Genomic DNA, 16,079 nt, shown 5'->3' with positions numbered 1-16,079 from the left:
CTTATAGTATCATTCTGTGTCCTTCCAAAGTTGCTCATGTTGGAGACGGCAGTGAAAAGCTTCTCCTTTCTCTCAGGTTAGAGAACAATTAAGATGTGACTCTAGGGACGCCAGTGACCACTACACTAGCACCCAGAGAGGAGCAGAAACAGAAGGAATAGGAGACATCTGAGGAGAGGATTCTAGCAGTGGCCCATCCTCCATTCCAGTCCCTAAGGTCCTCTTGTTTCAAATCTGTGAGCTATTCCAGTGTCTGCCAATAACTCTCTAAGTTGATACGTGTGCATATAATCAGCTCATGATATTGGCCGCTGTATACCAAAAAGTCACCTGGGGCTTGAAATTCTGATCACACTACTTTCTGGGCAGTGAGTTTTGGTAGATTACCTTATGATGCTAAATTCAATTTTTCTTCTAGGTCAGCATATTTATTCTCAGTCTTCCTGTGGCCATGAGTAGGAAAACACAAAAATGGGTTATAAGCCTCATCCAAGAAACATTACCCTATTGCTAGCCAACCTTTCTGCACTGCTCCCAGAAAGTATCCAGGAGCACTGAGTGAGGTGTGTTTCAAGTGGGGGGAAAAAATCGATGAGTAAAGAAAGAACTTCACTGAATGGAAATCCTACTCCATGTTTTGGGTTGAAATAGAATGAAAGGTGTCAATAATAATCTTTTTTTCTTATTAAACCTAGAACTTGCTCAACATTTCCTTGATGGCATCTAAAGGTTACCATCTAAGTGTACAGCTCAGTGACTGTCAAAAGAAAAAATTACTTTAAAAATGGAATGTTATTAACATTTTCTGAAGAAGACACTGTCTGGCAAAGAGCTCAGGCCATCATTTTTGTCCTGATTTTCAAATGGTTAGTGTGAACACGAATTCCCCCCAATTTTTTTTTCCTCTCAGGTAATTTAGTACATTACCCTGCCCTTTGCTCTTATTTTTTCCTTTTGAATTTAAAAATATTTTCAGTATTTGAATTAAGTTCAGTGTCAACAATGGAAGTCGAATTTAGTTCATTATTGCTATTTTTAAAAGAATTATAAAATCTATTTGACTTTATAAATTTAAAAAGTAGTATGGATAGTTAAAAAAAGCTGAAAATAAAAGTTTACATTAATCTCTATGCTCAGAAAAGCACTCAGAAAAGCAGTGTAATGATTAATGTTATTTGAAATATGTAGGATATTTAATGTAATGTAAAAATTTCCAAACAAAGAAATATTGCCTCAAAACATTTATTAAATGTAGGGTGGAGTTATGTAAGTCTTGAGCAGAATGAGTTAAACTCTCTTACTGTAATTTCCAATTTGCAATTACAGTACTGAAAGAGACACTATATATTTTAAACTTAACGAAACAATAAATTAATTAAAAGAGAGAAGTTGACAAAAATTACAACTTTAGCCACAAAGGACAATGGTTAGGATAAAAAGAACAACAAAGGCTGAGAGTACCTACACATATATAACTAAATGAGCCCAGAGAATATGACAAAATATCAGGAAATTCTCTTTAATTCTTGTTCATCCTACTTGTCTTCAAAATCATGTGTCTGATATAAACTCAGTTGTTCACATGTTAAGTGTTTTGGAGACATGAAATTGACAAGAACATTTTGCAAAAATAAAAACTTAAGAAACCTTATGTTTGCAGCTCCACAACATTGTAAACAGACAGGGGACAGGCAGCTTAGTTAAAACTCTTTATAACAATTAAAAACTGAATCAGCTCACACCCAACTTTCTCAGCTCTAGAACCACAGAAATCCCAAAGGTAAAACCTAACAAGAATTTAAAAATCTTAAGTAAACTTGAACATACTGGAAAGAAAAATAAGTGCTATTTAAAACAATAATGGTTTTCCAGCACGGGAGAGTTCTATTAAATACAAGATCTTCTGATCTTACAGAGCATATTAATGAATTGGGTTATGCAGTGGTCAGAATGGAAATAACCACTGGAGATTGTTTAGTTGCTGTGCATAGTGAGATAAATTTGGTGCTTGAGGGAAGTAGATGAGGAAGAAAGATGAGAGGAAGAATGAAGACAGACTAACCAGTCAGTTCCTTCATGAGTGCCAGTCAGTGTGAATTATCACAGGACAAATTTCAGTCATAGAATGGCCTGAAGAACATAAAAGCCTAATATTCAATTGGAACTTCTTTACTTTGACCTATAAAGTGAATGTGGTTGTCAGAAAGCCTTGGGTACTTACACATAGGTCTTTCCAAAGGATTGCCTTGAGAAATTGTAGCTGACCATGTAAGTGAGCTAAGAAGTAGATCCCTCCCCGGTCATGCCTTCAGATGAGACCACAGGCCTGCTAACAGACTATAGATTCATTAGGGAGCTTGACTCAGAAGCACCCAGCTAAGTTATGCCCACAGAAATTGAACGATTTAAAAAATGGTGTTTTAAGTTGCTAAGTTTTGGAGAAATTTACTGCACCATGCACATATTAGCATGTGCATAGGTAACTCATACTCCAATAGACAGTAAAAGAGAGATTTGGAGTGTCGGGAATTACTCAGAAGTCCTCCAATCACAGGCATCCTCAAAGTGCTAAATCCTCCATAAAACAATATAATGTATCTCTGGTCTTAAACCTATCTCTTTCGAGTTTCCAGGGTGACACACAATCACACCATTGATTAACTTCTTCAAAAATCTGGAAGTTGACACCTTCCAAAATTATTTGAAGCAGTTAGAAGGGTGAGACAAGGACAAGAAAGGAATAGCAGGAGTAGTAAGCAAAATCGTGATTAGTATGCACCAGACATTTTTCTTAGTGCTTTACATATTAATACATTTAATCCCCACAAGAACCACAGAGTAGGTGCTTTTATAACCCTCATTTTACAGATGTGAAAACTGAGGCAACAGAAAATCAACAAATTTGCCAAGGTTATACAATTAGTAAGTGGTGGAGCTAAGACCAGAGATTGGGCTGGTTAGCTCAATATGCTTAATCACTATATTGTACAATTTTCTTTTTAGCAAGTAATTGCATCCCTTCCCACAATGATAATTAAATGGATAGGGTAGGGAACCTCTTTCTCAGTAAAGTTAGTACTTAGAAGAAAGAGGGATGTGGTATTAACTCCTCTGCACGTCTTGCCTTTTTTGCCTTTAAATCATCTTAGAAAAGGAGAAGCAAGGAGATGGAGAGATACAGTCCCACCCATCCCAGTAACAGAGTGGTCACTTACATAAGGTGGGTGTTCTACAGTGAGGGTTTCTTCATTCAATGTTCACATGAGAAGTTACATTTTCTTCAAGAAGATAAAAGGAATGTGGTGCTCCTGTTTAATTTTTTGTTCCCATGGTTATATTTAAGAATATTTTACAGTTCGTGCTACTACTTACCTACTTACTAAAAATATATCTTTAATTAAATTCTTTCTTATGGGATGGTGGTATCCTTCCTTGGTTTTGTGTGAATGATCAGTCTATTCCATTTTTCTGCCAAATGCATGAGAAATTCTTTTCTGCTATTGTTTAAAAGGAGAATCAGGCACATCAGAGATGGGAGAAGTAGAAAGACTCATGATATTTTGCTAATTAGTACAGACAACTATATGGATACAAAAAAAATAAAAACAAAAAACACCTGAAGTAACAGTATTTCTCACTCTGTCCAAAGAACATAATACTTCAAGGGCTTACAGTTAGTAAGAAACCTGACTTGTTGACAGCTGGAAATATCTGTGAATGTCATTCCTATATTCTTTCTACTGCTTAGATCGTGTTTTTTTTAACACTTAAATGTCAACAAGTTTGATTCTGTGTAAATAGGTTACCTCCACATCAGCCAGTGACAGCAAAACCTCAAGATGTTAGAAGAAAGAGACAAAAGTTGGAAGGTTTTTCATGTTTTTGTCAAAAGCTCATTTATTCATTGTTCATTGCTAATAACTCATAATAAATATCTCATAAATGTTGGAAGGATTAGTAAGATGCCTCGTAATTACTTTTACCCCAGTGATAAATGGTCTACTAATAACATGGAGCCTCCCGTATAATAGCCCTCAGACTCCATGATGTGAATTGGTCTTAGAAATGAGACTGGTGTATAATGAGGTCCTTCTGTTTAAATCTTATTGGAGAAACTAAAGCCATGGACATATCTCAGGTTGAACTCCAACTTTTAACAAACTACACTATAAGGAGATGACACAGTAGCATTACCTGCACAACTATTAGCACTGTTAACCAAAAACAGCAATAGCACTATGATGTTTGAAACATTTTAGCTTCACTGCATTTTTAAGAGAAATCTGAATCAGCATTGGAATAATATCTCCGGTATGAATAGAGGAGCTAGAAGCAGAATCAAGGTCTACTGTGAACCACAGCAGTTCTTTGGCCCCTGGAGAAGATTCCTTTCCATGCCATAGCACTAGATATGTAAACAGAAGAAAAAGCATGGATTGTACATAGACATGAGAAAGGAACAGAAAAGTAGAGCCAAGGTACTGATGCAGGTCAAGGCCATTAAGCATTTTAAGATGTCTTAAAAGAAGAGCTTGCTAACAAAATTCTCTATGCTAAACCTTTCTTTCTTTGTTCATCTTGTCATATTTACTTTTCTCCTCTGTCACCTTTATTTATACATGATCCAATGGCTTCTCAATGGATTTATCACATTAAATTGTTGACTTAAAGGTTTACTAATGTCTTCCAATTCACTTTTTTCTTTTCTTGATGTGTCTGAAAGCAGCATTTTTAGCAAATAATGTAATTTTTCAACATAGAAATGTATTCATGCATAGTTGTTCCTTTGTGGCTGGCTGGAGGAATGAATATCCACAGGCAGATAGAGCCAAATAAGTAAAGTGGTTTACAAAGTAGAAAGTTGATTGTCAGAAACACAAATAAAAATAAACATTTCCATTATCAATCAAAAGAATAACCATCTGGATATCTACATTTCTTGACAGAGCTTGTCAAGAGAGCTCAGTGGACATTCCAGGTTTGGTTTACTGTGGAGTATTTGTTTTTAGCTTTATTGAGGTAAAACTGACAAATAAAATTGCAATTGCAATATCTTCAAAGTGTGTAATGTGACTATTTGATATATGTATACATTGTGAAAGAAATCCCATAAAAACTTAATATATCCATCGCCTCACATATCTACTTATCTGGGTTTTTTTTTTTTTTTTTTTTGGTGAGAAAACGTAAATTATTCTTTCAGGGAATTTCAATTATACAATACAGTGCTATCAATGATAATCACCATGTTATACATTAGATTCTCAGGCCTTATTTATCTTATAACTGAGAGTTTGTATCTTTTACCAACCACTCCACCTTCCCCGCACTGCTCCCAGCCCCTGGCAACCATTATTCTGCTCTTTGTTTCTATGAGTTTGTCCCTTCCTTCCCTCCTTCCTTCCTTCCTTGCTTCCTTCCTTCCTCTCTTCCTCCCTCCCTCCCTTCCTTTTTCTTTCATTCTTTCTTTCTGTCTTTCTCACTCTCTCTTTCTTTTAGATTCCCCATATAAGTGATAGAATGAAGTATTTGTCTTTCTCTGTCTGGCTTATTTCAATTAGCATGATATCCTCCAGGTTTACTTCATCCATGTTATCACAAATAACAGGATTGCCTCCTTTTATAAAGCTGAATAATATTCTATTATATATATATAATGGTATCTATATTTTCTTTATTCATCTGTCAATAGCTTAGGTTGTTTCAAAACCTTGGATATGGTGAATAATGCTGCAATGAACATAGGAGTAAAGATACCTCTTCAGATAATTATTTTATTTCCTTTGGATATATACCCAGAAGTGGGATTGCTGGATCATATGGTAGTTCTGTTTTTAATTTCTTGAGGAACTTCCATTCTGTTTTCCATAGTGGCTGTACCAATTTACATTCCCACTAACAGGGCACAGGGTTCCCTCTTCTCCATATCCTCACCAGCATTTGTTATCTCTTGTCATTTTGATAATACACATCCTAACAGGTGTGAGGTGATATCTCACTGTAGTTTTTATTTGCATTTCCCTGATGGTTAGTGATGTTGAGCACCAGCTGCCCATCTGCTTTTTGTTTTGTTTTTGGATCAAACCATTTTATTAAGGGGCTTGGGGGGTGGGGGACAAAGGGCTGGGAGGACAATGGGATCTGATGTCCTCAGCTGGGCCAGGATCTCCCGAGCTTCAAAGTCACCAAAAATCCTGTTGGCCATTTGTATGTCTTCTTTGGAAAACTGCCTAATTTAAGTCCTTTGCCCACTTCTAAACTGAGTTGTTTGTTTTTTGCTACTGAGTTGTATGAATTCCTTGTATAATTTGAAATATTAATCCCTTATCAGATTTGTGGTTTGCAAATATATTTTCTCTTTCCATAGGTTGCCTTTTCATTTTGTTAATGGTTTCCTTTGCTGTACAGAAGCATTTTGGTTGGTATAGTACCACTTGTTTATTTTTGCTTTTGTTGCCTTTGTTTTTGCTGTCAGATCCAAAAAGTCACTGCCAAGACTAATGTCAAGGAGGTTTTTCCCTATGTTATTTCTTAGGAGTTTTATGGTTTTTGGTCTCATGTCCAAGTCTTTAATCCATTTTGACTTGATTTTTGTATATGATGTAAGGTCCAGTTTCATTCTTTTACATGTGAATATCCAGTTTTCCCAACACCATTTAATGAAGAGATTATCCTTTTCCCATTTTATATTCTTGGTGCCTTTGTTGAAAATTAATTGACCATATATGTGTGAGTTTATTTCTGGGCTCTCTATTCTGTTCCATTGATTTATGTGCCTGTTTTTATTCCAACATCATACTGTTTTGACCACCAAAGCTTTGTAATATGGTTTGAAATCAGGAAGTGTGATGCCTACAGCTTTGTTCTTCCTTCTCAAGATTGCTTTGGCTATTGGGGGTCTTTTCTGATTCCATATGAGTTTTACACTCTGGAGTATTTAATTATGATCCAGGAAACTAGGTTGCTCATGTGAGGAGTCCAACATATACTGCATGACATTTTCAATGCATTTTTCTAACCAAGATTTCCAGATACTTGTGCCTGACCTTGCTAAGAAATAAGAACTCCATATCATGACCACATTCTCACCACTTTCTGATTTTCTCTTTCTTATTAGAATTGACTGCAAAACTACCCCCTTAAAATACCCTTTACTGGACATATTTTGTAGGGATAAATGTCAGAGTTCTTCCAGTTTTGGTGCTGCCCACCATCCTACAATTCCCCAACTCCATCAGCACCTCTATCCTGTCTCAACACAGCAAAAATAGATATAATTAGTATCTAGCATCATAGAATCACCAATTAACATGTGTTAAATCTGCTGCTTCCCATCATCTATCTTGGAATATTTCTTGACAGTGAGAAGCATTTAGACCAAAGAAAAGTGAGAAAGAATTATATCCTTGCATATTTGATTGAAATATGATTTCCTTAATTGTATAGCAAGATATAAAATATGTGTAAATAAATATATTTTATAATTTGATTTTACCACTAAAATTATTTTGGTGGACAGCACAAGACAGATCTTAGATTGCTAATGACCAATGAATGGGATGACCAATGAATGAGATGACCAATGAAATTTGGAGATGACATCCCTTTGGACATTTTGTTATGTGAAATAATAAATGTCCTTGTTGATTAGGCCACTTTCAGTTCTCTTTTCTGTTACTTTAAGCTGAAAACATCCTAGAAAATGTAGAGATATTGTCTTATACATGCCTTTTTATAGTGATTGAATTAACTGAATAAATGGGGAAGACAGAGGTGGGGAACTAGGAAAGGCATCAGGAATCTCTGTGAAAAGGACTACATAGGGGAATTTTGAGAACTGCTGATTGTAATAATACCCAGCTTCATAATTTGGCCTAGGATTAGTTTTATTATAAATTTCTGATTCTACAGTGAATTAATGGATGTTAATGGATTGCAAACATCTGTTCCTTCAACAAGTGATATTTTATCCTTTTTTTTCTTTAATTACTAAAAGATAGGACTGCTGTCACTGTCACTGTCCTCAAAGTCATATCACAGAGAACTGATAAATAGCTAACATTTTGTTACCGTTAAAAAGTTGGAAATTTAAAACATTAATTGATTTTTCTCTAGATGTTCCAGGTAACAGGTAAATCTAAAACTAAAATTCATCTGATTTGTAAAGACTCTAGATCCCTGATTCTACCTAATACTAGAATTACTTCATTGGACACATATAACCTCCTTAAAGAAAAATAAAACATATTTTTTTACTTAAGAAACAAGTTATTGTGGCTTCCTAGAAAAGCAATGTAATTTGCAGTTCATAAAATTTTAATATGTTTACATATGTCTGTATATATGCATACGTGTATGCATATGTATATATATGAAAACATAAATGTATCCGAAAAAACATATAAATACACCTTAAATTACATTTATTTAAAAATAAACCTTATTAGAGATTTTCTATATTTATATCTCAGATTACCCTTCTTTAAAAATAAATACACAGATCAGCCTTGGATGGAGAAAAGAGAAAATACTGCAGGATATGTGTGGGCTAGGGGCTGCTGGAGTTTTATCTGGTGTCCTCCTTTCTTTATGAGGTTTCCCTCACTGCTGGCTAAGTGCCAGAGAAGGTGTGCACGCATCTCCCCGCCAATACCCGACAATGGGCAGCTCCTGCTTTGGCCTCAAGGAACGGCTGATAAAGCGGCTGCGGCCTCTGCCTACCTTGAGCTTCATCCATACTTGCCTGCCCCAGAGGAGGAGCAGAGATTTCCGCGTGGTGGTGGTCGGCTCCACCGGCGTGGGCAAGAGCGCGCTGGTGCAGATGTGCGTGCGCGGCAACTTCCGTGAGGCTTATCTGCCGACCATCGAAGATACCCACCTCCAGGCGCTGGGATGCAGCCACAAGGCGGGCGCAATGCACACCACCGACATCACCGGCGGCCGCCGCTACCAGGCGACTCACCATTGCCAGGGTCACGCCTTCATCCTGGTCTACTCCGTCACCAAGAAGCAAACCCTGGAGGAGCTGAAGCCCCTCTATGAGCTGATCCGTCAACTCAAAGGCAACAGCCCGCAAAAGTGCGCCATCATCCTGGTGGGCAACAAGTGCGATGAGAGCCACCGGGAGGTGAGCGAGAAGGAAGGTGCTGCCTACGCGTCGGAGTGGAATTGTGCCTTCTTGGAGACCTCCGCCAAGATGAATATCAATGTGCAGGCGCTGTTCTAGATGCTGATAAACTTCGAGAAGAAGCCCGCCGCTGCCACCGGCGCCCAGCCTCCCTAAAAGAAATCCCAGATCCCCAAGACCACGGAGAAGCTGGTGGTCAAGTGCATCATCATGTGAACCCTGAGCCTTAAGGAGTCCGACCCGCTTCTCCTTCAGTGTGCCGAAAACATGGACAGACCCCATTGTGCTGTGTCACCTGTACATGACTGACTTTTGTGCTGTCCTTTGGGTTGTAACAATTAGATGTCAATAAATGTCCCTTGTGAGTTAGTAACTTTTCTTTTTCCCAGGCAAGAGGACTCGAATTGTTAAAATATGGACATTGGAGGAGGAGAGGAAAAGGAACAGGATGCATTTTAAAGGATGGGACTTGGACGGACTTTAGAGAGTAATGTTTAAAAAAGAGAATGGAAATAGCAAAATGAATTGAAAGATGTCACTGCCCTTCTTGTAATCCTATTATTGTGTATTATTCTTAAACATTTCAAGTCCTGTAAACGTCTGATCGTATCTTCCCATTGTGTATTTAATTGTTAAGAGACATGTTTTTGCAACAAAAGCTCTGACAGCTGACTGTGAGACAGAGATACTAAACATGATAAGTAAATGAATGTTCTATAGCTGAGCATTGAGGGTGGGAGAGAGAAAATTGTGAAAGTAGAACTTGCTTACTAAATATATGCCAATTGTTTCCTAAGTCATTTAAAAATGTTTAAGTATTCTACACTGCAGTTTTAAAAAATTATAACAGTTCCGTGACTTAATAAAGCTTTTCCTGCATGCAAAAATAAATTAATTAATAAATACACACAGAACTGATCTTACTTACATGACATATATTACAGATGGCAAACAAAATGGTTTAAGGTTAATAATAACCAGCTCAAACACAGAAAGAGCCCATTTTGGGATTCAAATATCTGACCTGTCCATCTACAAAGTTAACTTTTCCTTTCATTTGACTGACTTTCCCTTTGTATATCATGGGCAGTCAGTCTTTTTTTTTCCTGTTTTTTTCCCCTGTAGGAGTGATTTCTTGGACCATTGTCCTGGCTCCTCTTTTCCTAACCTCCCCAGAATTGTGTTGCTATCTACCTTAGATCTTATAACAACAACAACAACAACAACAAAACTGAAGCTAAAGAGTTCTTTAGGCAAAGGAGACTATTCAAAAAAGTCTATAATATGAATGGCATGTCCATCCCCCGCCTCATTTGTTAATATGTGTTGGGCTCAAATGTTCAAATTTGCCAGGTCAGTGTTCCAAACGCTGATTGGAAATATCTAATGTGCATTGTATGCAATAAAGTCACACTTCAATTTCAGCACAGGTTTTACGTTTTTGTTCCTGCTCATAATCTAAATAAACTTAGCGTTTCTCAGCTTAAATTTATTTCAGGCATGCTTTCTCCAAAGGATTTAAAATTTTAAATGCCTCCATGGCAGAATGGGAACGTTTATCCATTTGAGATGCTTAGAAATATAAGGAGTAATCATCTTTCTTTTCTCTGCAATACAGTTTTTGAATAACACAGATCATTTTGAAGTATATTTAACAAGTAGCTTGTTTCAGCTTCGATATTAGCTTGATTTACCATCTGCAAAATTACAAATAACATGACGCATTTATTACCCATAAAAGCTATTAGCAGGTCATTTTGTTCAGTTCATCATATGTGTCTTGAGACACAATCTGGCGTCTAACAGATTTTCATACATTGATGTCGCAGAGAATCAGACTGTTCTTTAATTGATTGTTTCTTGCTAGACTCCTTTTGATTAAAACAGGTTATGCTATTTGCTTTTAGTTCCACATTTCTCCACTTCAAAGTCTGGCCATAGAAAGCAGAAATTATTCTCATTTCTCTGAATTCTTTTAATTTAAAGTGAATGTATATATTTAAAAGTCTGCCATAATCAAGGGCTTTAAAAATGCCTTCAGTTTTTTCAATCTATGACTCCCTCAACAAGAATACAATCCTCACCATGTCTTTACAAAATGGATTGATCTTTTCCTGCCAAGTCATCGAATTTTGAACCTAGACCCTAAAGTGAGTACAGATCACAGGGACCAAAGGGAAAAGGAAGGGTTCCCTCAAAGCACTCTCTTTCCCTCACAATTTGCACAGACCCAGACAAGCAAAACTGAATCGTGGTGATAGTGTTGTATTCTTCTCCAGAGGGAAAAGAAAGTAAGAGTCTTTTGCTAAACTGGTTTCAGAAGGCCTAACTCATATTGTTCATTTAAGCAAAGAAATTGGTAAGCTCCTGAGACATCCCCTTCCTCCTCCCTCCCCCCCCCCAAAAAAAAAGGAAAACTCCAAAAGCTATGTGAACTCTGGAGGGATAAGGTCGGTGGTCCTGTCTCAGGCCTTCTGCCCACATTCCCTGCGCAGTTAACACCATAAAAATAAAAGGGCTGCAATCAGATCAGTACTCATCAATAGGAATGAGTAGAAGCTCGCAGGCTCAAAACAAGAGCCTAATTCAGCATTCAAAAGGTTTTTGTTTGCCTAATGTCAGAAACAAACATAAAACTTTCTATCATGTGACATCCATGACACTAAGAGAGAGCAGTCACCCTTCCCTTAGGCTTCTGTCTTCCACAGACAAAAGCCATCAATAGCTCCTTTGTGTTCTACCTCAGCTTTCTGTCTTCACTGAGTCAGCCAATCATTCCCAACAGTCATCTGCTCTTTCCAGGTGAAATTCCCAAGTTCCCAGTCACAAAATCCCATGTCCCAAGGATGCATTAGTTGGCATAATAATATCCTAGCCAATAGTATTCTTAGCGGATCAAAAATTTTATTAGGATACAGGAATAATTCTAATTCTTATTTGAAAATTTTCTAGTGCTTTACTTGTTGTTTATACAACCTCTTGTGAAACATTTGCTATTTTAAATTATTTGGGGCAACCAGAAACATGTAAGTATACCAAACTTATTTTGTCATTTTTAGCACCAATTAACTCCTTAAAATTTACACTAGATTTATACAAGGCATAGCTGTCTGGGGATTCTAAAAGATTTTTAATGATTTAAACTTGAAAGCCACTATTCAGAGCCAGTGATGCACTGAGGAAAATTATGTAAGTTATGTCTTTAGAAATTACTTTTACTCTAGAATTTATTTAAAATCGAGTTGCGCTGATCATTTAAAATATTGTACTAAATTTAATAGAAAATCTCTTGGTGGATGCTTAGTGTAGATTGAAAAGCTTAAATGGCTTAAAAATAGCTTTGAAACATTATGTAGACACGTGAGGCAGTTATCATGTTTAAATGATGGGAGTTTAATGGTCTTCTCATACATTAACCCTACACTCTGATGGTGAGAAATGCCTGCATCTTACTCTAGAAATGGATAAAAATAAACATTTAAATTTAGTAAATCTGATGATTTAGTTAGCATCTCCTTACCTATTTGTAATATTTTTGAAATTCAATGAGGTGAATTTTTATGGCTCAGAGATCATTAGCTACAACGGAACCTTCAAATATATAATAAATAGTATGCACTTGGGACAACTTACTGAAGTATAGTTCTGTCTCCTTTCATGATATGCCCCAGTCTGTATAAGTATGAAACTAAAAAACAGCAACGCAACAACAACAATGCTATCTTGTTTGATGGAATACTTTTTAAAATTAACAAATACTATTTGACTAAAATACTATTTGTTAGTCAACTCCTAAGGAATAAGTATATCCTATTCATGGAAATATACCTATGTCAAAGGCAATAGAAATGGCTAAAATGTACCATTATTTGATTTAGAATGTAAAATAAGTCACGTTTTTTCAGTGAATCTATTATGGAGAGGTATATTACAGGCACGTCGTTGGCTTCCAGAAAGAATTGTATGAAACAGTTTGTATTTAATACAAATGTGGGCAGCTAACTGAATGGGTTTAAAAAGAAATATATGTTTTTTAAATGGTAAGCTTCTCTAGATGAAAATATGAACCTTTGTCAGAATCCCTTTGAGAGAGAGAGGGGAAAAAATAAAAGGAACATTCTTTGAAGTACTCGTCAATGTTATCTGGTCTAATCCAAACTGTAAAGTTATAAAATCTGTAGATTTCATTCACTAGCTCTGTACCAGTCACTCACACTGATAAAAAGGATTGGCTAAATATACTAAAATAGTAGTTGTATCCTGAATTGTTCCCTCTGACATGTGAAGTAATAGATTCTTTTATTATTATTAATAACATCTTGAAAAGAATTTCTATGCAGGTACATTTAGAGATGATATGAAAGGTAATGCACTGTAATTTTACTTCATTCTAAGGCTTCTGTAGTGGTGTAAAGTGAGATCAAATAAGCTGCCTTAAATCCTAACTAATTTTACTTTGGATAGACCTCTATATCTAGCTTTGGTGGAATATTCTATCACAAATACTTTCTAGGGATTTTAACATTATTTGATAGAGTAGGTATTATTATTATTATTATTTTTTTTTTTTTGTGCTACACAGGCCTCTCACTGTTGTGGCCTCTCCCGTTGCGGAGCACAGGCTCTGGACGCACAGGCTCAGCGGCCATGGCTCACGGGCCTAGTCGCTCTGCGGCATGTGGGATCTTCCCAGACCGGGGCACGATCCCGTGTCCTCTGCATTGGCAGGCGAACTCTCAACCACTGCACCACCAGGGAAGCCCTAGAGTAGGTATTATTATTCCCATTTGTATATAAAGAAACTGAGGCTGGGGATGCTGGGTTTTTTCTCTTTTTTTCATTAAAAAAAAGAAAAAAGGCAAATCTCTTCCTTTTTACACTGGTTTGCTTTATGCTCATGGTGGGAATTAAAGTCTTCCATTTTATGAACACAGGTGATTGCATAGTGGATGAGTAAAACTTAGCATGATTTCTTCTCTTCTTCGTTTTTTTTTTTTTTTTTTTTTAATTCCAGTAGCCATCTTTATTAAGTTACTTAATCAGTCTTTGGGTGTCTATGGACAAATCTCCATTAATATATAAACATGCCTCAGTGTCTTTCAGAAAACCACTAACCAACCAACATTGCTTCCTCTAATCCCCATCCCCGAAGCTATCTCTTTCCTTTGCTCCATAACATACAAGCTAATTGAAATTACTTCTCTTCTTTGGAAATGATGTTCTTTTAGGAGAAAACTGAGGCAGACATCCCTCTTCCTCTTAACTACTGCTTACATTACTTTTCCTTCAACTCTGTATTCTATGCTATGACAGCATACCTTGGGAACACGAACGTTTCCTTGCCAACCATCATAACAGCATCTAGGGGTAAATCAGTCCAAATGGTGTCTCAATGGCCCAAGAAAGGTGCAATGAAAAAACAGTGAGCTGCGGATAAGAGGACATGGGGGCTGGTCTCCACCAGCAAGATTCTACGTAAATATAAGCCTGGGGTCTGCTTACTCATAATTGCATTATTAATTGAATGTTTTAATATATGACACACTCTTCTACAATCTTTGATTTCTTATTTAATTCTTACTACAAGCCTGTGAGACACATTATAATCCCCAATTTATAGATAATGAAATGAGGCCCAGAAGTTAAGAGGGTGAGAGCTGAGATTTGAATTGGTCTCTGGAGTCTTACTTTTGACCACTATGCCCATCCCCACATCCCCTCTCTATATAATAAAAGAGTTAAAGAGATATATGATCAAAGTTCCCTCTTTTTTGTACAGACTGTGATTAATTCTTTTTCCACTCTGAGTTAAACACCTACTTGTTCATCTAATCCTATTACTTTTCATTTATACACTTTGATTTGGCCTCCAGATAAGCAATCCACACTTGATCCAAGACATGAGATAGCTCTTTTGTTCTCTCTTACTGTTTCTCTCTATATATACAAATATAACCACTGCGAATAAGAATCAACTGTATACACACACACACACACACACACACACACACACTCACACTCACAGTTGATTCTTATTATTCACAGTAGTTATGTTCATAAAGCCACTACAAAACTGAGTTAGCAAATACTGAATCATTGCTCCTAAGAGATATACAGGGCTAGGTTCCTGTGAGCCTCTGGTTGCAACATTTTTGTCAACAAATCAATACATAACCTTGTTTTATGTGTGTTACTCTTTAAAGATGCCTGATTTAATACAGATTGTTGACCTATTAACATTGAACTCACAACCTACAGCTTATAATTCATGCTTAAATGAAGCTTACCTCATTCATATTTTCTCTGTGAGCCACATCACCACCTTCTTGCTCTTAGGAACACTAGACAGCACTCCAGCGATATGCCTGTGGACCATTATAAATAGTTAAGCACCAACAAAAAGCACAAAAAGGCAAAAATACACCACTAAATATACCACAAACAGGACACTTGTTTACAGCTGAAACTGAAAGGCAGAACATCACCTTATTTAGCCTCTTTTAGGAATGTGTGTCCAGCAACTCAAATTTTTCACTGCTCTTCTTATGTATATGTTTGAGAATGATCATGACAGTGCCTAGAATATTGATTTTGAGGTCACAAATAAATTTTAGCAAGTAGGCAAATTCATAAATACAGAATCCACAAATAATGAGGATGGACTGTATGTATGTGTGTGTGTATCTCCTCAACTCTGATCTCTGTTTTTCTGCCTTTCTCTTTTCCCACTTCCCCACTGTCCTCTCTTTTACCTTCTCTAGATAAAAGTAAATAAGTAAATTTTTTTTTGAATTATTTTCCACCTTGTTTCTGCAATCCTTATTTTCTTCTGCTTTTCAGAAACTTTAGGGCTATTTTACACACACACACACACACACACACACACACACAGAGTCTTTGATTCCAAATCAGTTCAGCACACATCTATGTTGACAACAATGTTGTGGCTGAT

General features: G+C 36.6%; 1 protein-coding gene across 1 annotated transcript; it reads left to right on the top strand.

The window, feature by feature from the left end:
- Positions 1-8,659: 8,659 nt before the first annotated feature.
- On the top strand, positions 8,660-9,226 carry LOC309963331 (GTP-binding protein Di-Ras3-like; the record flags this gene model as incomplete). The annotated part of the gene is made up of 1 exon (XM_082841622.1): positions 8,660-9,226. One exon carries the CDS (start codon positions 8,660-8,662, stop codon positions 9,224-9,226), a length of 567 nt encoding a protein of 188 aa, XP_082697748.1.
- Between the last annotated feature and the right edge of the window lie 6,853 nt (positions 9,227-16,079).

This window comes from Leucopleurus acutus, assembly GCF_964270905.1.
Source record: "Leucopleurus acutus genome assembly, chromosome: 6".
Lineage (NCBI taxonomy): Eukaryota > Metazoa > Chordata > Mammalia > Artiodactyla > Delphinidae > Leucopleurus > Leucopleurus acutus.
This window is presented reverse-complemented; position numbering and strand designations above follow the sequence as displayed.